Raw genomic sequence first — 26,939 nt, 5'->3', positions numbered from 1 at the left:
TGTCTCAGTGTCAGCTCTGCAGGACAAGAGCTTGGGCACAGACAGGGGTATTCCACAGCTCCCTCTAGGAAGATGGAGACCAGGTGCTGCACACAGGGAGCCTGGCTTTTCTCCTGGGGTGGAGGCCAGCCTGCTTGCAGATCCCCCCCACCTGGTGACCACCCTCTTCAGGGCCCTGCCAGAGTACCCCTGGGGCCTTCAGGAGGGGCTGTCTCTGCCCAGCCCATAGGGCTGTTTTTCAAGCCCTCCCCACCCGCTGATTCTGCCTTCACTTTGGCTCCTCAGTCTTGGCTCTGCATGAGTGTTTTTACCTTAACTCTCCCCAGAGTCTGAGAGAGCAGGGCTTTACACAAATATTAGCACACGGAGCACTGCTCCACCTTGAGCCTCAGCAGAAAGTGCTGTGAAGTGTCACTAGGATTTAGGCTTCAGTCTCCCAGGGGAGATCAAGCCCATCTATCCTAAAGGAAATCAACTCTAAATAGTCATTGAAAATACTGTTGCTGAAGCTGAAGCTCCAATACTTTAGCCACCTGACAGGAAAAGCTAAGTCATTGGAAAAGACCCTGATGCTAGAAAAAATTAAGGGCAGAAGGAGAAGAGGGTGACAGAGGATGAGATGGTTGGATGGCCTCACTCATTCACTGGACATGAATTTGTGTAAACTCCAAGAGATAGAGAAGGGCAGGGAAGCCAGGCGTGCTCTAGTCCATGGGGTCACAGAGTCAGACACAACTGAGTGACTGAACAACAGCAACTCCTGGGGGAAGGGGGGGGCTTCTGCATCGTGCAGAATTAAAGGTTAGTGGGCTGTGTTTTTCCTTCCTTTCAAGGCAAATCAGCGACTCCAGGGTCCAAGACAGTACCCTGTCTGAGGATGGGGGAGGGGAGGGTGCTGGGTGGATGATGGACACAGCTCTGGCTCCTCCTAGTTGTGACTCCTGGACCACCACTCCCTCCAACGTAAAATGGGGAATAGGCGTGTTTACTTCATAGGATTGTCAGGGGGATCAAGTGGGATGGTGTGTCCAAGTGCCTTATACAGAGCCCACTGCAAGGCAGTAGTCAATGAACGCTGTAGGAAAAGAAGTGTTTGTTTCTGCACTGTGGGAAAACTCTCCAGGCCGCATCTTTGCATCTCTCCATAGGTCTTTTCATTCATCCATCCCTCTCTCCATCCATCTATCCACCATCCGAATACTCACTCGTCATCCATTCACCCATCTCTCAATCCATCTATCCCCCATTCACTCATTGTTCATTCATTCATCTCTCCACCCAACCATCTTTCCATCCATGCATGTGCATCCATTCATTTATCCATCCACAATTAATCTGTCAAGCTGTTCCCGAGGGCCTGTTAATCACTAGGCACTGTGCTAAGTTCTAGCAACATTAGGATGTGTCTTGTTAGACACATCTCTTGCCTTCAGAGTTCTCACAGGAGAGATACACAAGCCGATATTGACACATGTGTAAAGAGGAACAAAATCAGGTGACGGGGAATGCTCCGTTGAGGATATGGGTTCTCCTGGAGAGGACGAGGCTTAAGCGACATCTCAGTGGCTGAGTGGGACTGAGCCAGGAAAGACTGTGGGGGAGGCACGGCGTGGGTGCGGCCTGCCTGAGATCCGAGGGGCAAGGAGCCACATGGCACGGGTGGGAAACAAGACTGAGTTTGTTGTCGTTGGCACCTGTCGGGGGAGGCAGAAAACCGCATGTTGAGTGGAGAGGTGGGAGGAAGGCAGCTGGGAGGGCCGTGAGTGCTGTGTTAGAAGCCAGGGCTTTGTACTCCAGGCAGCCCAGGGCCTGCCCAGGGAGACCGTGGTCATGTGGTGGCCTGCGGGGAGACTTCGGCCCAGTCCAGACAGGAGTCAGTGTGGCCTGAGAGTGCCAGGTCAGCAGGCACGGGCAGCAAGGGCAGATTTGAGCGGCAGGACCGATGGTCGGGTGTGGAGGGGGATAGAGGCCTGCCTGACCGCAGCCTGTCCCTGGGGACCCTTAAGGAGCAGGAGGGCCACCAAGAGAATATGACGCAGGTGGGACGTACCTCTGTCGTGACCCCTGCCCTCAGAGAGCTTCCAGCCTGGGGAAGAGGAGACAGCTGGACAGATGGCATCCCCTCTTTTCTCTCAGTCCCCAGCTCAGCGCTCTGTGCTCAGTGAGGGCCAAAACATGTCTAGTGAGTAAATGGACAAATTGTGACATGTGAAGTGTAGTAATGGAGCTATTCATTTATCCCTTCAACAAGTGTTCATTAGGGGCCTTCCTTCCACGGGTCAAGAACTCATCTGTGGTCCAGGAAGGTGGTGAAGTCCTGGGGGAAACACGCATAGTATAATCCTGCTCAGGGCTGCTTAGTGCTGGGTGGGCACCGTAGAAAGAAGGGACTTGCTCGAGGAAGTCAGGGAGCAGGTCCCTGAGGAAGTGGGGAAGGATGGGCTGTGTCAGAGGGGATCACTGAGCAAAGAAAGGTGGAAAAGGAGGAAGCAGACAGGGGAAACAGCGTGTGCAAAGGCCCCATTGGAGAAAACGTGGCTCATCTGAGGAATGGGAATGCTGAGGACTGGGGGCTGGTGGCCTAGAGGGCAGCCAGTGGGGTCCCTGGTTCTCACAGAGGTCTCCTAGACCACCCACCCCACATCCCTTATCAACTGGTTGCCTCGCTGTGTTAAGCAAAAGTTGAAAGTTAAATTTACTGAAAATAATTTTAAGGAATTAATTTTGCCCATTGTTTTCCCAGGAAAATAACAGTTTTGAATGACATTTTAAGAATTGTTTGCATTGCTCTTGTCATGATATATTTATATAAATTGTTTCTTTGCTTATATAAATTGACAATTACAAATTAGGTACATAAATAAGCCACATTAAAAGTTACTCAGAAAGTACAATTAAGTTTGATGTTAATAGTTTTTCAGTTTTAAATTTAATCTTAAAATGTTATTTACTTATCTTTAACCTTGCATTGAATATAAAGAGTAAGCTTTATAATGTATAAAGCAGATATAGTATATAATCAGACATACAGAATACCTATGTTATTAAAATTTGATGAGGTTGGACAATTAGGGAAAAAATCTCCAAAATGGTTTCTCAAAAGGCTCCAGCAATCCCACTTCAGAGTATACATGCAAAGAAATGAAACCAGGATCTTGAAGCTGTGGCTGTACCCCTATGTTATTCACAAGAGCCAAGGTATGCAAACAGGCTGTGTCAGGCCAGGTCTGTTGACAGATGAATGGTTAAAGGAACTGTGATACACACACATACGATGGAATACTATTCAGCCTTAAAAAGGAGGAAATCCTGTCATTAGCAACAACATGGACGGACCTGAAGGGCATTATGCTAAATGAAATAAGCAAGACACAGAAGGGCAAGCACTGCATGATTTCACTCATATTTGGAATCTAAAAAGGTGGAACTCGCAGACGCAGAGGGGGACACGCGGAGCTGTGAGTCAAGGACAGAGCTTCAGTTACACAGGACAAGAAAGCCCTGGAGATGGACCACGGAGGACGTCCCCGCAGCCAACCACACTGCTCTGTGCATTTGAAATGTGCTACAAGAGTATGTCTTGAGTGTTCTCACTACAAACTGAAGTGGTGACTCTGTGAGGCAGTGGATGAGGAAATCGCGGGGTGTAACTGAAGCACTTATTTCTCATTTATTGACAAATTGATACATTTTGATTTGTCAGGAGACTCAAGTTCGATCCCTGTGTTGGGAAGATCCCCTAGAGAAGGAAATAGCAACCCACTGCAGTACTCTTGCCTGGAGAATCCCATGGACAGAGGAGCCTGGAGAGCTACAGTCCATGAGGGTCACAAAAGAGTAGGATATGACTTAGCAACTAAACAACAAACAACCACCCAGAAAAATAAATAAGTACGACAGCTTCTCAGGGAAATGATGGTGATAAAACTACATGGGTGGAGACACAGCTCCGGCAGCTCCAGAGCAACGCGCTTTCCTCCTGTTTGTAATCAAGCCTCATGGCTACCTGCCTGTGTCACAGAAACCAGTGACCCATGCATTCCTTGGAGTGTCTCTTGTGCCAGGAAATAAGCTGGCTGCTGATCCTGAGGTCCCCTTCACCCCTGAACCTCTGCCCCAGGGACCAGCAGGAGCCCTGGGTTCCATCACCACCCAGAGCTTTCTAAAAATACAGCACCCCATCCCTCCCCATATACACATACTCCCAACCACCTCAGAGAAACAACCACTGACTCCAGGATGGGGTCTGGCTCGAGAACTGCTGCCTGACTTCCATCAGAGTTATGAGGCAGATTGAGCCAGAGAACTCAGACTTCCATACCCAGGGGCCATCACAAATTGACCAACTGGTAGAAGGCTGGAGCCAAAGCCCCATAACACTCTTCTCTGCCAAGAGACCGTGACACCTGGCGCCTGGTCTCTTCCTGCAAAGATGTGAGCTTTGCACTGCTCGGATTCGGTGGGCATCTGTACTACTCTTTTTTGCTTTTGTGGAGGGATGGATAGAAAATGACAGTCTCTGGTTTAATTCTTTTTTATTTTTTTGATCATAATACTGCACAGCATGTGGGATCTTAGTTCCCCAACCAGGTATCAAACCTGCACTCCTTGAAGTGGGAGCGTGGTGTCTTAACCAATGGACTGCCAGAATGGAGTCCTGTTCTTTTTTTATGACACTTGTGTACATGACATAATGACATAGCAGGAACTGAAGATTCCTCCAAAAGCAACATGCGAGCAGGTGCCCAGGCTTAGGGCAAAACCAGGCACCAGGAGGAGAGATGTTCACATGGGGGAAATGTCCTGACCCAGGATGCTGAGTGTGGGAGCAGGGGAAGCTTTCCTGCAGGGAGGTTGTGGAGTCCAGTGTGGGACAACGAGGAGGAGTTTGGTGGGAGTCGGTGGGAATAGGCAGTCCCGATGGAGGGTCAGCAAGGGCAGAGACCAGAGGCAAGTGGAGTGCACTCTTTGCGTAAAGGGACCACACCTGGTTTGCAGTTTCTGGGGGGCAAAACTGAAGTCTGAGAGTCTGGGCTTGGGGACAGAGGGCCTGAAGGCTTCAGTCTGCAGAGGGCAAGCTGTATAGATTATGTGAGAGCACTGGACTTCATCACAGAAGCTGGGCTCTTGAACTGGAATTCACGAAACGTGAGGACATCCAAGGAAGGATCTCAGGACTGACCGGAGCCCAGAATTGCATCTGGAATTTGCATGCACATTTTTTTCTGGGGAGAGTGTCCATAGAGAGAATGGTCAAATTCCTAAAAGAAAGGTTAAGAATCTCAGCTGAGAGCCCTGGGCCACTCAGAGGCCTTAACTTGAGAAGTGAGATGCTGGGTGGGTATTTCAGAAGGAGAGCATGTAGGCCACTCAGAGGCCTTAAGTTGAGAAGTGAGATGCTGGGAGGGTATTTCTGAAGGATGGTGTGTGGAGGATGATGGGCAAGGCCAGCAAACGTGTCCCAGAGGGCAGGTAGCAGTGTGGGGTCATTGGTTTCTGATGCTCAAAGCTGAACTGCAGACCTGTGTGGAGGCACTTGTGTGTGGACCTGGGGAGGTGAATTATGGAAGTTGTTCTGGGCTTTGCAGAGCTGAACCTGCCGGAGGGTGCTCTGATCTCCTCCTATCTGGCCGGGCAATACCTGCGTGGAGCTGGGGTCACCCGCAACCTCCCAATGGGGGCAGCCATCACTGTCCCATTCGGCCAGGCCAGCAGCCAAGCGCAGAGCCCAGGTTTGAAGTGAGAAGTCCTTGGGCCCCGTCGTGCTAACACCCACAGGTGTCCCAGCTGCCTGTCATCCTGGCAGATGCCCTCCTACAGTCTTGGCCATGACCTCAGCCTTCAAACGCAAGTGTGGGCCTTGTCCTGGGTGGAATTCTAACTTTCAGCCCCAAGACACTCTTTGGACCAGTTCTGGTTTTTAGCAGAGGTTGTCCAAAGCTGGCTTACGAGACACACTTGGCCCCTAGACCACCCTCCGTTTTGTCTCGAGCCAAGAAGCCCCCGATGACTCAGAAAGCTAAGGATTAAGTCTCCTGGAGAAGCCTCCAGCTGCCAGGCGGCCAGATCTGTCCTTGCAAGTTACTCTTCAATTACAGGGAGTGGCTGGCTTCATTTGCATTGGCTGCTGGGAACTTCCTGAAGACGGTCCCCAAGGGCCTGGAGGCCAGCACCTGCGCGGAGCTGGTGGGAGTGGGGAGGGGAGCTTGGGGAGAGCGTGGGTGGGATGACAGCCTCCAGAATCAGGACAAAGGGGTGCAAGGCCTGGACCAGACGGGCTGGGCTCCCTCCTTTCCCCATCCAGACTGTAGGATCTGGGGCTGAGCAAGGGGGAGCACATGGAAGTGGGGGTTTGGGAAAGGAGAAGAGGGGCTGCTCCTTCTGGGTGGGCATGAGGGGGAGAATCCAGGTGCCACTGGTGGCCCTGACAAACCAGTTTGGTTGCCCCCGCCTTGGCTGCCAGGGGAGGAAACCGGTCAGGCTGCAGCCTGACCTGGCTTACAGTTCCCAATACCTGAACTCCTGCCAGGGCAGCCTGGGATGGTGGGAAAGCGGAAGAAAGCCAGGACCCTCCACCCCACCCCCATTCGGGGTCCCGAATGCTGCCCCTGACAAGCCCCTTTCTGCCCTTGAAAAGGTTCTGCCAAACTCATCCACCCCAGGGTGCTGGTGCCAGCTCAGAAGAGGGTGTGTGTTTTCTTTGGGCAAGAGAGGGCTCTTGTTCAGGGAGTTCCCTTTGTTGGCCCGCATGCCCTGGGTCATCTCAGGCTCTGCCCAAGACCTCCTGGCAAGGTGAGCAGGTGTAACCACCATCACCACTTTACCTTCAAAAGAAACTGAGGCTTCAGGAGGTCAAGGGATATGCTGCAGGGCACAGAGGTGGCCCTAGTGGTAAAGAACCAGCCTGCCAATGCAGGAGACATAAGAAACGCAAGTTTAATCCCTGGGTCCAGAAGATCCCCTGGAGGAGGGCATAGAAACTCACTCAAGTATTCTTGCCTGGAGAATCCCATGGACACAGGAGCCTGGTGGGCTATGGTCCAGAGTGGCAAAGAGTTGAACACGACTACTGAAGCGACTTAGCATGCATGCACACACACAGCTGGGGAGTTGCAGAGCCAGAGTTCCAAAGTTCCAACCCCAGCTTGACCTGGGGAGGCCTCTTTCAGTATCCAGATTGAGGTGGCTTGGACTTGCTTTGTAAACCCTGGAGATGGACACTGGAAGGGGCCTCCAACACTCTCGGTCATAGTTTTCCAAAGGTTGTTTTGCAACAGGTATTACGTAGAAATGCGTGGCCTTGAATATAGGTTGGAGCCAGGGAAATTAAACGTGTGTCCTTAATATGCTCATGAGCACAGCAGAGTATGCTAACAAGCTCAGCAAATGGCCAGAAAGGGTTGAGTCTATGCAATATTTCTTAGATTTATTGGAGGCCAACACACGCAGATCTTGGAGGTATATTGAGGTCAGTTGCAGACCACTGCAATGAAGTGAACAGTGCAATAAAGTGAGTCACCTGAATTTTTTGGTTTCCCAGTGCTCATGAACATTACACTGTCTGTAGTCTTAAGTGTACAGTAGCACTCTGTCTATAAAATAGTGTGCAACTCTTTAAAAAAAATATTTACTTCTAAAAATGCTAACCATCACCTGAACCTTCAGGGAGGTGTCATCTTTTTGCTGGTGGAGGGTCTTGCCTGGATGCTGATGGCTGCTGCCTGACGGACACCGAGACCACAGTACCTAGGATCCGGTCACACTGCACCTTGCCAGGCACGTGCTGTGTTCTCAGCCACCACTCAGAGTCGTGAGGAGGCCACCTGGGAGTCCAGGGCAGCCCCTGGCCTGAAGATGGCCTTGATGCTGGGGCCGTGCCTCAGAACTTTCTGTGGTTGTAAGAGCATAGACTGGGAATTCAGGCAGCTGTGAGCTCCTAGCTTGTTTCTGCTCCTTAACTACTTGCGTGAGTTATTTTGCCTCTATGGGCATCAGTGTTCTCATCTGTAAAATGGAAGCAGTAAAAACGTCTAACTCGTAGGGTTATATGTGAGCATAGGGGATAGAGCTCCCACAGTGCTTGGTACACAGTGCGTGCGTGCGTGCTTCACTTCAGTTGTGTCCAGTTCTTTGCGACCCTATGAACTGTAGCCTGACGTGCTCCGCTGTCCATGGGGTTCTCCCAGGCAAGAATACTGAAGTGGGTTGCCATGCCCACCTTCAGGGGATCTTCCTGACCCAGGGATCGAACCTGTGTCTCTTACATCTCCTGCATTGGCAGGCGTGTTCTTTACCACTAGTGCCACCTGGGAAACCCTGGTACACAGTGGCACTCAATAAATCACATGGTTGTCATCATTGTCATTGTGAAGATTCCAGGCATCCCCCACTCCCCGGGGGGCTGTTCTGGGATAAATCTGTCTTCCCCAAGGACTCCGAAGACTCCTAGGGCAATGAGTTCCTAGAGGCTGGTTTTCCTCAATCCACTGTTTCCTAGGTCTTTACCTGGAGTCTCTCTCTTCCTTGCTGGGGGTGGGGCATGGGATGCTGATGTGCTTTCTCTCCTGGCCACACCGGCTGCTAAGGGTAAAGGATGGCTGGGAGTTGGCTAGAGGGTTGCAGAGGACAGAAGAAGAGGCAACCCTTCTGGTCAGAACATGTAGTGAGGACCCAATAGTACACAGTTCTCCCCAGATCTCTGGAGTATTCTCTTCTCTCCCTGCTACTGTGAACTTCTCAGTACCTGCTGGAAAGGACTAGATTTCTCATTTCCAAAGGATCTTTCCAAAAAGCTCTGGACATGTAGTTGCTGCCCAGGATTCAGCTCTTAGTAAATAATAATACAACCAGCCTGCACAGGTGTGCTACTTTATAGGTTTAAAGCATTTAATTATCCATCAATTTATTTAATTGGTCACAATCAACCTATGAAAGAGGTAATTGCTGCCATTTAACAGATGAGGAAATTGAGGTTTAGTGTATGCAACCAGAATCAGGACTCAAACCCAGGTTCTCCAGCTCCAAGAAGTATGCCTCAGCTACTGGGGTATTTTTAAGGTGTGAACAGAAGACATGGGCTCCGTAGAACTACAGTACTTCCACTAGAACTTTTTAATTTTAATTTTATTGTGGTAAAATACACACAACATAACATTTACCTTTTTAACCCTTTTTTGGTGTCAGTTCAGTGGCATTAAGTCCATTGTCGTTGCTGTGGAACCATCACCACCATCCGTCTCCAGGACTTTTTTCATCTTGCAAAACTGAAACTCTGTATCCATTAAACACTACCTTCCACTTTCCCCTCCTCACAGTCCCCTGCAAATCCTTTTCTGTTTTCTGTCTCTACAGATTTGATCGCCCTAGGTACCTTATATAAGTGGAATCATACAGTATTTGTCTTTTTGTGATTGGTTTCTTTCCTTTAGTAGAAGGTCCTTAAAGTTCATCCATATTGAAGCCTGTATCTGAATTTCCTTTCTTTTAAAGGCTGAATAATATTGTATTTTATGTATAGACCACATTTTGTTTATCCATCCATCTGTTGGTGGGTTACTTCCACTGTCTGGCCATTGCTGCTATGAACATGGGTGTGCAAATATCTGCTCCAGTCCCTGCTTTCACTTCTTTTGGATGTATCCCCAGAAGTGGAATTGCTGGAACATAGGTAATTCTATGGGTAGGGTAATTCTATGTTTAATTTTTTGAGTAAGTGCTTAATGTTTCCCCGTTCACTAAGCTTTTGTGTTTATCTTAAAGAAAAACCAATAGCCACATTAAAGGAAAAATCTACCCATACATTAAGATTTGGAAAGATTTTGTTGTCCTTTTAGAATTTTCTTCCCTGTTCATTTTCTTGGAACTCAAGGAGCAGACACAGGATCAGGTATTTTAAAGATTGTTGAGCTTTTGCCTAAGCTCTTCTCTTCGTCCGTAGTGGCCCTCTTGCCTTTTCTGCTCAGCAAATACACTCTTCACCATCCTTCACCCCTAGTCCTCGAGAAGTTGGCTACTGCTAAATAGCTTTGGCAGGAAGGACAGACTCTGGTGCCAGGCAATCTCGAGGTTAATACTGGTATTATTTTTCGCTGTGTGATGATTTGCAAGTTACCTAACCTCTCTGAACCTCAGTGGCATCCTTGTGAAATAAGGACAATAGTACCCACCCAACCGAGCTTGGTGTGAACATTAAATGAGATGATCCATGTGGAGAGCCTGCGCATCACGACTGCTGAGTGGATGCTTGCTCTTCTCCACCCACTGGTGCAGAGCTCTGCCAGTGCTGGCTGGAGGATGGCTGAGTGAGTGGAGCAAGGATTAAGCTGATTTGGAAAGGTTCAGAGGTCAGAACAGGAGCCATCAGATGGAAGCATCAGAGAGACAGATTTCAGTTCAGCAGCAGGGAGAACTTTCTAGAAGTGAGAGCTTTATCAGTGGAGGAGTGAGCAGGCAGTTAGCTGGGAAGAGAATTCCTGAATAATGAGTGTGTGGTGGTGGTGGGAGGGAGGGAGGCTTGAATCAGGTGACTTTTGGGGTCCTTTTGATTCTAAGCAGCCGTGGTGAACTCCACCAAGCTCACAGTCCCACAGTCTAGGGTGAGGTGGGGGCCTCCTGCAGCCATCTCAAGTTTGCTGAAGGGCCGCTGACTTTGGATCTTCATCCTCCTACTCTTCATCACCCCCAAGGTGAAAATGACCACGTAATCTCACTGTCTCAGGGACAGGGCACTGTACCAAGACTAATATTTGGTGACTTCATACCATTCTTTGTCCCTTCTGCCGGTGGGGGACTCGGAGACTGACCAAAATGTCCACCCAGCCAAGGAAAGACGTGGGAAGTTAGAGGTAGGGGAGGGGGTCACTCCAAAGGGCCAGCAGTCTGGTCCCAAGGACACCAGCATCACCCCCCACCCCACACAGGGAGCACGTCCATCCAGAACACATCAGCTGATGCTGAGGGTGCAGTCTCACTCCTGGACATATACTCCGAGAAAGCCATGATTCAAAAAGACACACGCACCCCAATGTTCATTATAGCACTATTTACAACAGCCAAGTCATGGGGCAACCTAAATGCCCATTGACAGGTGAATGGATAAAGAAAATGTAGTACATATATATAATGGCATACTACTCAGCCATAAAAAGGGATGAAATTGGGTCACTTGTAGAGACATGGATGGACCTAGAGACTGTCACACAGAGTGAAGTAAGTCAGAAAGAGAAAAACAAATATCGTATATTAACGCACGTATGTGGAATCTGAAAACCGGTACAGGTGAACCTTTTTGCAGGCCATGAATAGAGACACAGACGTAGAGACTAGACGTGTGGATTCGGGATGGGGAAAGGTAGGGTGGGATGAATAAGGAGATTAGGATTTACTATAGACACTACCACGTGTAAAACATATAGCTAGTGGGAAGCTGCTGCAGAGCACAGGGAGCTCAGCTCGGTGCTCTGTGATGACCTAGGGGGTGGGTGGGAGGGAGGTTCAAGAAGGAGGGGATATACGTATATATAGCTGATTCACTTCATTATACAGCAGAAACTAAGGCAACACTTGTAAAGCAATTATACTCCAATTGAAACAAATAATGTCTATGACAAGGTCACAGTGAGGCTTACAGACGCTACATGTGAAAACGCTGAGATTTCTGTACCTTCCTCTGCAGCAGGTGCAGCCTCTCAGGAAATGTTCCAGCGGCACCTTGATTTCTGGCTGGTCGACTGATTCAGCCCCACCTGGTGGTCTGTGACCTCTCTCAGTATCATGGGCTGTATTAACTCAGTGTCCCCCCACCCCTAGTCATTCATGGAAGTCCTCACCCCCAGGATCCCAGAATATGACTGTACTTGGAGACAGGGTCTTTACAGAGGTAATTAAGTTTAAATGAGGTCATGAGGGTGGCCCTAATCGGCTATGACTGATGTGTTTATAAGAAGAGATTAGGGCACACACACACACAAGAAAGGCCGCATGCGGTGTATAGTGAGGAGACGGCCGTCTGCAAAGCCCGAGAGGCCTTGGAAGAATGCAGTCTTGCTCACACCTTGATCTTGGACTTCCAACCTCCAGAACTAGAGAAAATTAACTTTTGTCGTTGAAGCTGCCCAGTCTGGGGAACTTTGTTATAGCAGCCTGAGCAAACGAATACACTCAGGGGAAAATCTCTAAGAGTTGCCCCTTTGATGTGGAGTTTGAGATGGACATGTACACACTGCTGTATTTAAAACGGATAACCAACAAGAACTTAATGTACAGCACAGGGAACTCTACTCAACATTATGTGGCAGCCTGGATGGGAGGGGGTTTGGGGGAGAAAGGATACATGTGTATGTATGTCTGAGTCCCTTCCCCATACACCTGAAACTGTCACAACATTGTTAATCGATTATATGCCAATAGAAAATAAAAAGTTTTTTAAAAAAAGAGTTGCCTCTTTGCCCCAAGAGATGGTCTCCTAAGACCTCAATTAGTGCCCTCTGTGGGAACTTCCATCCTCCATCAGCAAAGTTGTCTCCAAGAGTTTAGTCCGAGGGGTGTGGTGTTCTGGCTGCCCGGGAGAAAGCCGCTAGACGGACAGGCTCTCAGGAAGGCAGAGGGCACCTGCTCTCTGCAGCGCTGGTCCTGAGTCACCGGAGGCTCCCCCATGTGGGCGGATGCTTAGGGGCTGGCGGTGTGGCTCCTAGGCATGGCTGTGAGTGCGCTGGGAGGGAACGTTCGTGCAGGGAGCTTGGGGGAGTCATTACCTCCCGCCAGCCCCCTTCCACCCTACAGCTGCCTGGATAACATTTCCTGGAGAGTCAGGCGTGGCTGTGGGTGGGACCACAGATGCCAGGGCCGTGACGCAGTTCACTGGACCCTTGCCTGATCGCCTCTTGCCTCCACTGACTGGTCATCAAGGCCCACTGCCTCCCGGACTCATGATTTGGGGGCCAGGTCAGCAGGAAAGAGGTGTTCCCCAGCCCAGATGTGCACACGGAACCCCAGAGGAGGCCGATGCTTGCCAGATGTTGATGATGACAAGAGATGGAAGCTGCAAAGTGGCTCCAGTGATGGTGGGCAGGTGTTCCCAGGTCCCGGGTGAGCTTGGGTGCCTCCAGCCTTCAGTTCCCCACTGAGCGAAGCCTGAGTCAGAGGAGGCTGCTCCCTGCTCCCCTTCTCCTGCTGCTATGGGCCCACTGGAGATAGGAAGCTTGGGGTCTCCACGGCACTCTCAATCTCTGCAGCTCCCTGAGGTCCCCAAATGCCCCAGTATCTCTCCTCTCTCCTCTCCTGGAGCTGAGGTAGGGTGTGCAAAATCTGCCACTTCCTGCGGTTTCCTCCCACCGGGCTGGAGCTGGCAGGCTTCTGTCCCTCTGCGCTGAGAGTGGTGACTTCACCCTGGGCCCCAAGGACACGGCAGGATAGGATCTGCCTGGGGCTTCCCGGAGCCTGGTAGAGGAGGGGCCAACACAAGGACTCTTTCTTCTGGCTTGGAGCTGAAACCCAAACATGCCGATGAGCCGTTTGCCGAAGCGGAATCAGCTTCTGCTTTTGAATAAAGGGCCACCCTTTCCCTCTCAGTTCTGGGGCCCGATTGGACCTGGAGATAAGCTGAGCTGGCGGCCAGCCTGGCGGAGCTCTGAATCACTGTTGTGCAAACATGACCCTCCTTAGAGGCTGCCGGCCAACTTTGTTACCTTGTCTGCAAACAGAACTCAACCACCACAGCCCCAGATTAACTAAACAAAAACAAACAAAAAAATCACCCTCAGAGAAGCTACCTTCCAAGAAAAGTGACAGCCCAGTGTGGATTTTAGCCGAAACAGAAGCTTGAAGGTGAGATGATAGCCAGTGGGAACCCTGGCTGTTGGCGTCTCGCACCCCACAACCTGTGATGGGTGGGCCAGGCCTGGGGGCAGGAGGCAGGCAGGAGATGAGATGAGGCACGAGGTGAGGAGTACAGCTCATCTGGAATCTGACCTGCCTGCCTCTCATGGCCTGGGTCCCCTAACAAGGGGAATGAGTGGTGAGCACTGGGGTCTCCTTGCCTGTGTGCCAAGGGCAGGGCAGCTGCCTCACAGGCCAGTCTGGACCTCCCTTCCCCCGGCCCCTGACTTGAACCCAGCTGCAGCCCTATCTGCAGGGAAGGAGGAGACAAGAAATGGGCCAGACAGCGAGCCCCCCACTCTCAGGGGTGGGGAGGGGGGGAAGCGTGCAGCAACCTCTGGTCCCGGACCACAGTCTCTGCTGTGTGACCCGCTTCACCTCCACGCCTGGTTGGGGGGCTGACCTTTGCCAAGCACTTCCTGTCTGTCACGCTATCATCCTCTGCAGGCCTGTGTCTTTTTCCAACCCCACTGTGTGTGGGAACTCTTATGGCCTTCATTTTAGAGATTAGGAACTGCAGGCCCAGAGAGGTAAAGTGATGTTTTCAAGGTTGCACAGTAATACATGCTGGAGATGGACTTGAACCCAGGTCTATGGACTGAAGAGTTCGGTGCCTCCTGGTTCTGCTGCGTGGCCTTTGGCCCGGCCCAGCCTGGGCCTGGAGCTGATGCAGAGTGAGAAGGAGTGCCCTGGAGTGGAAGGCACTCCCTGCTTCAGAGGATTGAGGTGCTTGTTCATGCCCTTGAGTGTCCTGAGGATGGGGTTCTGGGAGGCAGTACGGACATAGCCCGATGTCTGGGCTGGCCTGGCTGCCTTCTGGAGTGGCAGATATCATCTGTTTGGCGCCATGGCAGGGCTCGAGTGCAAGGGCCCAGCTCAGGAGGCAGAGTTCTAGGGTGGCTCCCACCTGTGGGGTTCCCTGCTGCACCCCACTGTCTGCACCCTCCAAGCCCAGAGCCAGCCAAAGTCGGCACTCGTGGCGGGTCCATTACCCGGGACCGTCTTTTCTGCCTCCTTCCTTGCGCCCCCACTTCAGGGGTGAGTCTGCCGTTTGCTTTACCTCTAGGTCCTCTGCCCATTGTCCTGCCCCCTTTCCTCTGATGCATCTGAGGAGAAAGGGTCTCGGGGCCATCTCTGCTGATCCTGAGAAAGGGCTGATGACTTCAGTATGTTTGGAGGCTGATGAGAAGCATACCTGGCCGCGCTTGATCAGGCCATCTCAGAATCACATCACCCACCTCGAGTCTCTGGGTCCCTCCTGAAAATAAGAGCCAGTCCTCACTGAACCCCTCCATGCACCGAGAGCCATGCTGTAGGCTTCATCTTCATAACCTCAGTCCTACCAATTGAGTGCTCTTTTTTTTTCCTTTTGATGTGTAATCAGAGGCTCAGTGGTGGTGTGGCTGCCTAGGACCACACGTCCTACAAGGGACTGAACTAGGATTTGAGTCTTCCGTCTGGGCTCGGAGCCTCCAGATGAATTATAGCTTCATTGAGTTCAATTTCAGGCACTAGGAGCCCTCCCAAGAGCTTGTTTCTACTTGATATTTTTAACAACCAAGTTTCACAAACTTGGAGTGGATTTAAAAGTAAGAGCAAGATCTTGTAAGCTGGATGTCCCAGGATCAAGATTTAAAAGCTGCCAGAAGGAGGAAAAGACGGGTCAACAGTGACAAATGGAATCAGTGGGAATGATTGTAAAGTCCTGCATGTGTATTCCATATCGCCAAGTGCAAGGGCAGGATGGGGAACAAGACTATGGGCGTGCACTGCCTGCCCAATATGACTGTGACATTGATGCTGACAAAGTAAATGTGCCCATAAGCTATAGAAGCAGGAGCATCACCACTAGGATAAAGGGTGATGATAGAATCCCTCATCACTGCATCGATCAAATCGCAGGTGGTATTGTGTTGGGATCCGGAAGCCATAGTTTGAGAATGACATTAACAAACACAAGGATGCTCAGAGAAGGGCAGCAAGAGAGGGGGCAGGATGAAGAGGTAGGGTAGAGGAAGGAAAGTGAAAGTGTTAGTTACTTAGTCCTGTCCAACTCTTTGTGACCCCATGGACTGTAGTCCTCCAGGCTCCTCTGTCCATGGAATTCTCCAGGTAAGAATACTAGAGTGGGTAGACATTCCCTTCTCCAGGAAATCTTCCTGACACACGGATCAAACCCAGGTCTCCTGCATTACAGGAAGATTCTTTACCATCTGAGCTACCAGGGATGCCCATGCGGTGGAGGGGTCTATGGAAATGACATCATGGTAAGAATGATAAAATGCACTCGGGTTGTCCAGTTGACATGTGAAGACATGATGATCAGAGTGTATGAAGCCCATTGAGTATTTGCAGGGCCCACCCACTGCTTCTAGAGGACAGGCTTTGGGCATGTGAGTATGAATAGAAGGTGTCAGAGGAGGGTGTAACTAGATATGAGGAGGAATTTCGAATAATGAGAGTGGCTGTACAAGGGAGTGGACTTCCTCAGAAGGAGGGAGCTCTCTGTTGCTTACAGTGCCATCAGAAGCCAGGAAAGCCTTGCTGGCTTGTTGAGGGGGAGTCCCTTCAGTAGAGGGAATTGAGTTTTCTGATCACCAAGTTTCCTGGTAACTCTGAGGTTTAGGAGTCTAGAGATATAGATAGACCGTGTATTGGCAAGGTATGCAATAGCCAGAAATGCTGAAAGTGCCAGAGCGATCTAATCTCCTCGGTTTGAAGTTGGGTTTGCATCATCGTCGACTGTTTCTCAAGGGCTCAGCCTGTGGAAGGCTCTGATGGAAACTTGAAAGAGCCCGAGTTCCCACCTGCTCGGGGCTGACATTCTTCTCCTGCTCGTCAGTGTTTGTTCTGGCCGTGAGCCATGGCAGAGCTCAAACCACAAGGCTGAACCTGGTACCCAGGCATCGCTGTGAGCAGCGGGGAGTGGGATCCAGAGGGATGCCAGGAAGGCTCCAAAGGGCAGGGGGTTGTCTGCGGTGGGATGAAATTTCCTAAGGATCCCGGAAACCAGCCCCTGAGCGCTGCATGTCTTGCTTCAGCCTTTGGGCTGTGATCACTGGGTTGGAATGCTGGCCTGAAGGACAGGCATGGAAGGGTGCCCACCTGACAGCCCCAGAAATAAAAAGGAAGGGCTGACGCAAGTGCACGTAAGATATACAATAGGAACACTGAGTGGCTTGAAGTAGAGGAGTGATGGATTTTATTTGTGTCTGAAAAGAATCACGGAGCGGTTTGGTGAACGGATGCATGATGTGAAAGCTGTGAACTGGTTGAGAGACGGAGATAGGTTCGGAAGGGTGGTGGACAAGGAGGCGGTGAAAAGTGGCTAAGACTGGACGCTGAGGTGCAAGACATCCTTCAGTAGGTGAACGGACACATCAGCTGTGATACATCCAGACAATGGAATATTATTCAGTCCTTAAATGAACTATCCTGCCATGTAAAGACACAGAGGAAACTAAAATGCATATTACTTGTGGAAGTAGTCAATCTGAAAAGGCGACAGACTGTGGGATTCCAACTATATGACAAAAGGCAAAAACTACAGAGGCAGTGGAAACATCTACTTTCTACTGGTTGAGGGGAAGGGAAGGAGGATTAGATTGGACTTGGAGAATTCCTAGGGTACTGAAAGCATTCTCTGATACTGTAATGATGGATACATGCCACAACACATTTGTCAAAACCCAAGAACGCATAACACCAGTTCAGCTCAATTCAGTTGCTCAGTCGTGTCCGACTCTTTGCGACCCTATGAACCGCAGCACGCCAGGCCTCCCTGTCCATCACTAACTCCTGGAGTCCACCCAAACCCATGTCCATCGAGTTGGTGATGCCATCCAACCATCTCATCCTCTGTCATCCTCTTCTCTTCCCGCCTTCAATCTTTCCAGCATCAGGGTCTTTTTAAATGAGTCAGTTCTTTGCATCAGGTGGCCAAGTTACTGGAGTTTCAGCTTCAACATCAGTCCTTCCAATGAACACCCAGGACTGATCTCATTTAGGATGGACTGGTTGTATCTCCTTGCAGTCCAAGGGACTCTCAAGAGTCTTCTCCAATACTACAATTCAAAAGCATCATTCTTCAGGGCTCAGCTTTCTTTATAGTCCAACTCTCACATCCATACATGACCACTGAAAAAACCATAGCCTTGACTAGACAGAACTTTGTTGGCAAAGTAATGTCTCTGCTTTTTAATATGCTGTCTAGGTTGGTCATAACTTTCCTTCCAAGGAGTAAGCGTCTTTTAATTTCATTGCTGCAATCACCATCTGCAGTGATTTTCGAGCCCAGAAAAATAAAGTCAGCCACTATTTCCACTGTTTCCCCATCTATCTGCCATGAAGTGATGGGACCAGATGCCATGATCTTAGTTTTCTGAATGTTGAGCTTTAAGTCAACTTTTTCACTCTCCTCTTTCACTTTCATCAAGAGGCTCTTTAGTTCTTCTTAACTTTCTGCCATAAGGGTGGTGTCATCTGCATATCTGAATTTCATCAAATCCTGAAAGATGATGCTATGAAAGTGCTGCACTCAATATGCCAGCAAATTTGGAAAACTCAGCAGTGGCCACAGGACTGGAAAAGGTCAGTTTTCATTCCAATCCCAAAGAAAGGCAATGCCAAAGAATGCTCAAACTACCGCACAATTGCACTCATTTCACACGTTAGTAAAGTAAGGCTTAAAATTCTCCAAGCCAGGCTTCAGCAATGCGTGAACCATGAACTTCCAGATGTTCAAGCTGGTTTTAGAAAAGGCAGAGGAACCAGAGATCAAATTGCCAGCATTCGATGGATCACTGAAAAAGTAAGAGAGTTCCAGAAAAACATCTATTTATGCTTTACTGACTATGTCAAAGCCTTTGACTGTGTGATCCACAATAAACTGTGGAAAATTCTCAATCTGCCTGACTTCAGGCTCTACTACAAAGCCACAGTCATCAAGACAGTATGGTACTGGCACAAAGACAGAAATATAGATCAATGGAACAAAATAGAAAGCCCAGAGATAAATCCATGCACATATGGACACCTTATCGTTGACAAAGGAGGCAAGAATATACAATGGATTAAAGACAATCTCTTTAACAAGTGGTGCTGGGAAAACTGGTCAACCACTTGCAAAAGAATGAAACTAGAGCACTTTCTGACACCATACACAAAAATAAACTCAAAATGGATTAAAGATATAAATGTAAGACCAGAAACTATAAAACTCCTAGAGGAGAACATAGGCAAAACACTCTCCGACATACATCACAGCAGGATCCTCTATGACCCACCTACCAGAATATTGGAAATAAAAGCAAAAATAAACAAATGGGACCTAATTAAACTTAAAAGCTTCTGCACAACAAAGGAAACTATAAGCAAGGTGAAAAGACAGCCTTCAGAATGGGAGAAAATAATAGCAAATGAAGCAACTGACAAACAACTAATCTCAAAAATATACAAGCAACTCCTACAGCTCAATTCCAGAAAAATAAACAACCCAATCAAAAAATGGGCCAAAGAACTAAATAAACATTTCTCCAAAGAAGACATACAGATGGCTAACAAACACATGAAAAGATGCTCAACATCACTCATTATCAGAGAAATGCAAATCAAAACCACTATGAGGTACCATTTCATGCCAGTCAGAATGGCTGCGATCCAAAAGTCTACAAGCAATAAATGCTGGAGAGGGTGTGGAGAAAAGGGAACCCTCTTACACTGTTGGTGGGAATGCAAACTAGTACAGCCACTATGGAGAACAGTGTGGAGATTCCTTAAAAAACTGGAAATAGAACTGCCTTATGATCCAGCAATCCCACTGCTGGGCATACACACTGAGGAAACCAGAATTGAAAGAGACACGTGTACCCCAATGTTCATCGCAGCACTGTTTATAATAGCCAGGACATGGAAGCAACCTAGATGTCCATCAGCAGATGAATGGATAAGAAAGCTGTGGTACATATACACAATGGAGTATTACTCAGCCATTAAAAAGAATAAACTTGAATCAGTTCTAATGAGGTGGATGAAACTGGAGCCTATTATACAGAGTGAAGTAAGCCAGAAAGAAAAACAGCAATACAGTATCCTAACGCATATATATGGAATTTAGAAAGATGGTAACAATAACCCTGTTTACGAGACAGCAAAAGAGACACAGATGTATAGAACAGTCTTTTGGACTCTGTGGGAGAGGGAGAGGGTGGGATGATTTGGGAGAATGGCATTGAAATATGTATAATATCATATATGAAACAAGTCACCAGTCCAGGTTCGATGCACGATACTGGATGTTTGGGGCTGGTGCACTGGGACGACCCAGAGGGATGGTATGGGGAGGGAGGAGGGAGGAGGGTTCAGGATGGGGAACACATGTATACCTGTGGCAGATTCATTGTGATATATGGCAAAACCAATACAATATTGTAAAGTTAAATAAAATTAAATTAAAAATAAATAAATAAACTGTGGAAAAATCTGAAAGAGATGGGAATACCAGACCACCTGACCTGCCTCTTGAGAAACCTGTATGCAGGTCAGGAAGCAACAGTTAGAACTGGACGTGGAACAACAGACTGGTTCCAAAACAAGAAAGGAGTACGTCAAGCCTGTATATTGTCACCCTGCTTATTTAACTTCTATGCAGAGTACATCATGAGAAACGCTGGGCTGGAGGAATCACAAGCTGAAATCAAGATTGCCAGGAGAAATAACACCAGGTGCGAACTTTAATGTAAAGTATGGAGTTGAAGTGATAATCACGTATCAGTGTCGGTTCATCAATTAGAACACAAATACCCTCCCTGGAGGGGGATGTTGATAATGGGAAATGCTGTGAGTGTGGGTTGGGGGAAGGCAGGGTTTCCGTGGGGAACCTCTGTACCTTCTGCTCTATTTCACTGGGAACATAAAACTACTCTAAAAAACAAAGTCTATTAAAAAATAGTACAACCTGAAATCATAAAACTCCTAGAAGAAAACAGGTGAAAGCTCCTTGACATTAATCTTAACAAATAATTTTTGTGGTAAGACAGCACACGTAAAGGCAACAAGAGCAAAAACCAACGAGGAGGACTACATCAAACTGAAAGCTTTTGCACGGTAAGAGAAATGATCAAGAAAACAAAAAGGGCCGCCTGAAGAGACTTCCCTGGTGGTACAGTGGTTGAGACTCTGAGCTTTCAATGCAGGGGGCATGGGTTTGATTCCTGGCTAGGGAACTAAGATCCACCAAGAAAAAAAAAAAAAGCCAATATCATCACCATAAATATTTAAATAAATAAAAGCAACCTACAGGATGGGAAAAAATATTTGCAAATCATATGCCTGATAAGGGGTTAGGACCCAAAATATGTTGAGAAATCATAGAACTCAACAGTAAACACTCAAATAAAGTACTTGAGTATTTTTACTCAAGTAAAAATGGGGAAAGTACTTGAATATACTTTTTCCCAAAGAAGACATACAGGTGGCCAGCAGGTACATGAAAAGCTGTTCAGCATAACTACCATAAGGGAATGCAAATCAACCATAGTGAGATCTCATTTCATACCTTTTAGTATGGTTATCATCAAAAAGACTAGAAATAACAAGTCCTGGAGAGGATGTAGATAAAAGGGCACACTTGTGCAATTTTGGTGAGACTGTAAATTGCTGCAGTCACTACAAAAAATAGTATAGAGGCTCCTTAGCCAGTCAGTTCAGTCGCTCAGTTGTGTCCGACTCTTTCCAACCCCATGGACTCCAGCATGCCAGGCCTCCCTGTCCATCACTAACTCCCGGAGTTTACTCAAACTCATGTCTACTGAGTTGGTGATGCCATCCAACCATCTCATCCTCTGTCATCCCCTTCTCTTCCCACCTTCAATCTTTCCAGCATCAGGGTCTTTTTAAATGAGTCAGTTCTTCGCATCAGGTGGCCAAAGTATTAGAGTTTCAGCTTCAGCATCAGTCCTTCCAATGAGTATTCAGGAGTGATTTCTTTTAGGATGGACTGGTTGGATCTCCTTGCAGTCCAAGGGACTCTCAAGAGTCTTCTCCAATACCACAATTCAAAAGCGTCAGTTCTTTTGTGGTCAGCTTTCTTTATAGTCCAACTCTCACATCCATACATGACTACTGGAAAAACCATAGCTTTGACAAGATGGACCTTTGTTGGCAAAGCAATGTCTCTGCTTTTTAATATGCTGTCTAGGTTGGTCATAACTTTTCTTCCAAGGAGCAAGTGTCTTTTAATTTCATGGCTGCAGTCACCATCCGCAGTGATTTTGGAGCCCAAAAAAATAAAGTCTGTCACTGTTTCCTCTGTTTCCCCATCTGTTTCCCATGAAGTGATGGGACCAGATGCCATGATCTTAGTTTTCTGAATGTTGAGTTTTCAGCCAACTTTTTCACTCTCCTCTTTCACTTTCATCAAGAGGCACTTTAGCTCTTCTTCGATTTCTGCCATAAGGGTGGTGTCATCTGCATATCTGAGGTTATTGATATTTCTCCCGGCAATCTTGATTCCAGCATGAGCTTCCTCTAGCCCAGCGTTTCTCATGATGTACTCTGCCTAGAAGTTAAATAAGCAGGGTGACAATATACAGCCTTGACGTACTCCTTTCCTGATTTGGAACCAGCCCATTGTTCCATGTCCAGTTCTAACTGTTGCTTCTTGACTTGCATACAGATTTCTCAGGAGGCAGGTCAGGTTGTCTGGTATCCCCATCTCTTGAAGAATTTTCCAGAGTTTGTTGTGATCTACACAGTCAAAGGCTTTGGCATGGTTAATAAAGCAGAAATAGATGTTTTTCTGGAGCTCTCTTGTTTTTTCAGTGATCCAATGGATGTTGGCAATTTGATCTCTGGTTCCTCTGCCTTTTCTAAATACAGCTTGAACACCTGGGATTTCTTGATTCATGTACTCTTGAAATCTGGCTTGGAGAATTTTAAGCATTACTTTGCTAGCATGTGAGATGAGGGCAATGTGCGGTAGTTTGAACATTCTTTGGGATTGAGATGAGAACTGACCATTTCCAGTCCTATGGTCACTGCTGAGTTTTCCAAATTTGCTGGCATATTGAGTGCAACACTTTCACAGCATCATCTTTTAGGATTTGAAATAGCTCAGCTGGAATTCTATCACCTCCTCTAGCTTTGTTCGTAATGATGCTTCCTAAGGCCCACTTGACTTCACATTCCAGGATGTCTGGCTCCAGGTGAGTGATCACACCATCGTGATTATCTGGGTCGTGAAGATCTTTTTTGTACAGTTCTGTGTATTCTTGCCTCCTCTGCTTAATATCATCTGCTTCTGTTAGGTCCATACCATTTCTGTCCTTTATTGAGCCCATCTTTGCATGAAATATTCCCTTGGTATCTCTAATTTTCTTGAAGAGATCTCTAGTCTTTCCCATTCTGTTGTTTTCCTCTATTTCTTTGCACTGATCACTGTGGAAAGCTTTCTTATCTCTCCTTGTTATTCTTTGGAACTCTGCATTCAATGGGTATATCTTTCCTTTTCTCCTTTGCTTTTCACTTCTCTTCTTTTTGCAGCTATTCATAAGGCCTCCTCAGACAACCATTTTGCTTTTTTGCATTTCTTTTTCTTAGGGATGGTCTTGATCCCTGTCTTCTGTACAATGTCACAAACCTCCATCCATAGTTCTTCAGGCACTCTATCAGATCTAATCCCTTGAATCTATTCCTCAACAAATTACAAATAAAGCTACCACAAGATACAGTGGTCCCATTTCTGGGTACATGTTCAAAGGAAATGAAATCACTCTCTAAGAGATATCAGACCCCCATGTTGGCTGTGGGCTTCCCTAGTGGCTCAGATGGTAAAGAAGCTGCTTGCAATGCAGGAGACCTGGTTTTGATTCCTGGATCAGGAAGATCCCCTGGAGAAGGGAATGACTACCCACTCCAATGTTCTTGCCTGGAAAATTCTGCAGAATCACCTGGTGGGCTACAGTCTATGGGGTAGCAAAGACTTGGACATGATTGAGTGACTAACACTAACACATATTCACTGTGGCATTATTCACAATAGCCAAGATACAGAAATAACCCCTGTATCAAATGACAGACAAATGGATAAAGAAAATGTGAATATACACTATGTATATGTGGGTATATACACATATATGCATTGTTGATGTTGTTGTTAAGTCACTTTAGTCTGTCTGATCCCATAGACGGCAGCCCACCAGGCTCCCCCGTGCCTGGGATTCTCCAGGCAAGAACACTGGAGTGGGTTGCCATTTCCTTCTCCACATATATGCATACATGTGTATAAATGCATGCATATATATAAAGGAATATTCAGTTCAGTTCAGTTCAGTCACTCAGTGGTGTCCAACTCTTTGCGACCCCATGATTTGCAGCACGCCAGGCCTCCCTGTCCATCACCAACTCCCGGAGTTCACTCAAACTCATGTCCATCGAGTCAGTGATGCCATCCAGCCATCTCATCCTCTGTCGTCCCCTTCTCCTCCTGCCCCCAATCCCTCCCAGCATCAGAGTCTTTTCCAATGAGTCAACTCTTCGCATGAGCTGGCCAAAGTACTGGAGTTTCAGCTTGAGCATCATTCCTTCCAAAGAACACCCAGGACTGATCTCCTTTAGAATGGACTGGTTGGATCTCCTTGCAGTCCAAGGAACTCTCAAGAGTCTTCTCCAACACCACAGTTATTATTCAGCCATAAAAGAAGGAAATCGTAGCATTTATAACAACATGATGAACTTTGAAGTCATTATGTGTTAAGTGAGAAAAGTCAGAGAAAGACAAATACGGTATGATTTCACTTACATGTGGAATCAAAACAACCCTCAACTTCATCATGGAAATAGTAAAGACAGGTGGTTGCCAGAAGCCATGGGTTGGTGCATGGGTGAAATAGGTTAAGGTGGCCAAAGGTACAAACTTCCAGTTATAAGATAATTAACACCTGAGGATATAATGTAAAACATGATGACTATAATTAACAATATCCTATTGTGTATCTGAGAGTTGCCAAGAGAGCAGACCTTAAAAATTCTCATCCCAAGGAAAAAAAAAACTAGGTGAGGTGGTGTTCATTAAACTTATTGTGCTAATTATTTCACAATATATACATATATCAAACCATGTTGCATACCTTATACAATACTGTATGTCAATTATATCTCAATGAAGCTAGAAAAAAATAGTACAAAGAAAAATTTCCTGAAGTACTTAAAGAACAAGTGATCCAGTTAATGCCCCATCAAGCAGGATCTTTTTGTGTGCATTTCCTACACAAGGACCTTCACAATCACAACCACCAGAGTTAGAGATCACCTCAACACAACACTAGTGTGCAATAACCAGACCTGACCCAAGGTTCTCCAGTTATCCCAGTGACATTCTGTACAGTGAAAGGACCCAAACCGGGTCCACCTGTCACGTTTAGTGGACACGTTCCCTCAGTGTCTTTCAGTTTGGAGCAGTTCCTCTGTCTTTCCTTGGTTCTCATGCCCTCTGTGCTTTGCAGCTTACAGGACAGGGCCTTTGTGTAGTGCTCTTAATTGGAAGTTTTTCCCGATGATGTCAGGCTCTGAGTCTCTGCTACAACCATTACAGAAGGATGCTGGCTGCTTCTTTCGCATCCCACTGGGTGGCACGATAATCTGTGTCCTCTTACTGATGGAACATTGATTGAGGAGGTGTCCCCCAGGCTCCCTCACCCTAAAAGTATTCTTTTCCCCTTTGCCATCAGTAATGACGTTGTGGGGAGACTCTGAGGAAGTGTGTAAATATCTCATTTCCCATCAAGCATTCAGCCTCTGACTTTAGCACCTACTGATGATTCTTGGTTGAGTATTACTACAGTGGTGGTCCTGGAGGGGATGCTCCATGTATCTGCTTAATGAATGAATCTGCATCTCAGACAAGGAGTGGGAAGTTGTGGCCACACCCCCTCGTGCTGTGGATCACAGCGAGAGAGGCTTACCCTCTTCTTCTGAAGCCCAACACAGGGTAGGGGTGGGAGAGATGCTCTTTCCACAACCTGACTCTGGTTCCAGCATCCCTGCCAGCAAGCTGACATCCATAGAGGATTCCTCCAAGACATTCAGCAGAGCAAAAACGGATGCTGGGAACAATTTGCAGTCTCTCAGGAGTACAATGGAAATTCAGTGAAGGATTTTAAGCAGAATAGTGACACATTTAAGTTAAGCAGGACCAAAACAAAACTTCTGAATTATTATTATTCCTTCTCTCTTTTCTAAAACAAAAATTGACTTCTCTTGGACCCTACTCTCAACTCACTGCCCCAGAGATATAGGTTTAATGATGAAGTTCATTGCTGTTGTTTATTTGCTAAGTTGTAACTGACTCTCTGCAACCCCATGGACTGTAGCCCACCAGGCTCCTCTGTCCATGGGATTTCCCAGGCAAGAATACTGGGCTGGCTTGAAACTTCCTTCTCCAGGGGTCTTCCCAACTCAAGGATCGAACCTGTGTCTCTTATGTCTCTTGCATTGGCAGGTGGATTCTTTACCACTGAGCCTCCAGGGAAATATAATGTAGTTCATACTAAAGTATAAATGACTGACTGAAAAAACGAACATCCTTGGTTGCTTTGTGAATAGCTTGGCGTGGTGCAAGAGTTCCCACCAGGGTGATCAGGAACAAGACTCAGCAAGAACATTCTGTTTGTTCCACTTTTCAGAAAGTCTGGACAGGGCCCTGTTCTGGACCATATGAAGAGGTTAAATGCCAGGGAAAGAAAGCAAGTAGCTTCAGGCTCTTTGGAGCGCCCCTAGGGCTGTGAGCCCTCCCCAGGCCTCACTGACTCCTGCCCTGCCTGCCCCGTACCTTTGGTTTCCTTGAGCAGCTCTTCCGTGAACTTGACCACCTGCGCCACCTCCCGCCATGGGAAGCCTTTGCCCACAGCGAAGATGATGCTTTCATAGAGGGTGTCCAGCAGGATGCTTCTGCGGGAGTCTCTGAGCTCGTCAAACTCTTCCCAGTTCAGCAGTCTCCGCAGGTGCTCCCGACCTTCTGGTTTCTGCAGGGTGTGATATGAGGGGTGGAGGGTGAGACTGAGGAATCA

General features: G+C 47.7%; 1 protein-coding gene across 1 annotated transcript in view; it reads right to left on the bottom strand.

Moving 5' to 3' along the window:
• C8H8orf74 (chromosome 8 C8orf74 homolog) overlaps positions 1 to 26,939 on the bottom strand; it is a 30,734-nt gene that overhangs the window by 2,284 nt on the left and 1,511 nt on the right. Inside the window, exon 2 of the mRNA XM_070376150.1 lies at positions 26,702 to 26,894. Coding sequence (XP_070232251.1) covers positions 26,702 to 26,894 — 193 coding nt within the window. The remainder of the gene's footprint in view (positions 1 to 26,701; positions 26,895 to 26,939) is intronic.

Source organism: Bos mutus, chromosome 8, assembly GCF_027580195.1.
Source record: "Bos mutus isolate GX-2022 chromosome 8, NWIPB_WYAK_1.1, whole genome shotgun sequence".
Taxonomy (NCBI): Eukaryota; Metazoa; Chordata; class Mammalia; order Artiodactyla; family Bovidae; genus Bos; species Bos mutus.
This window is presented reverse-complemented; position numbering and strand designations above follow the sequence as displayed.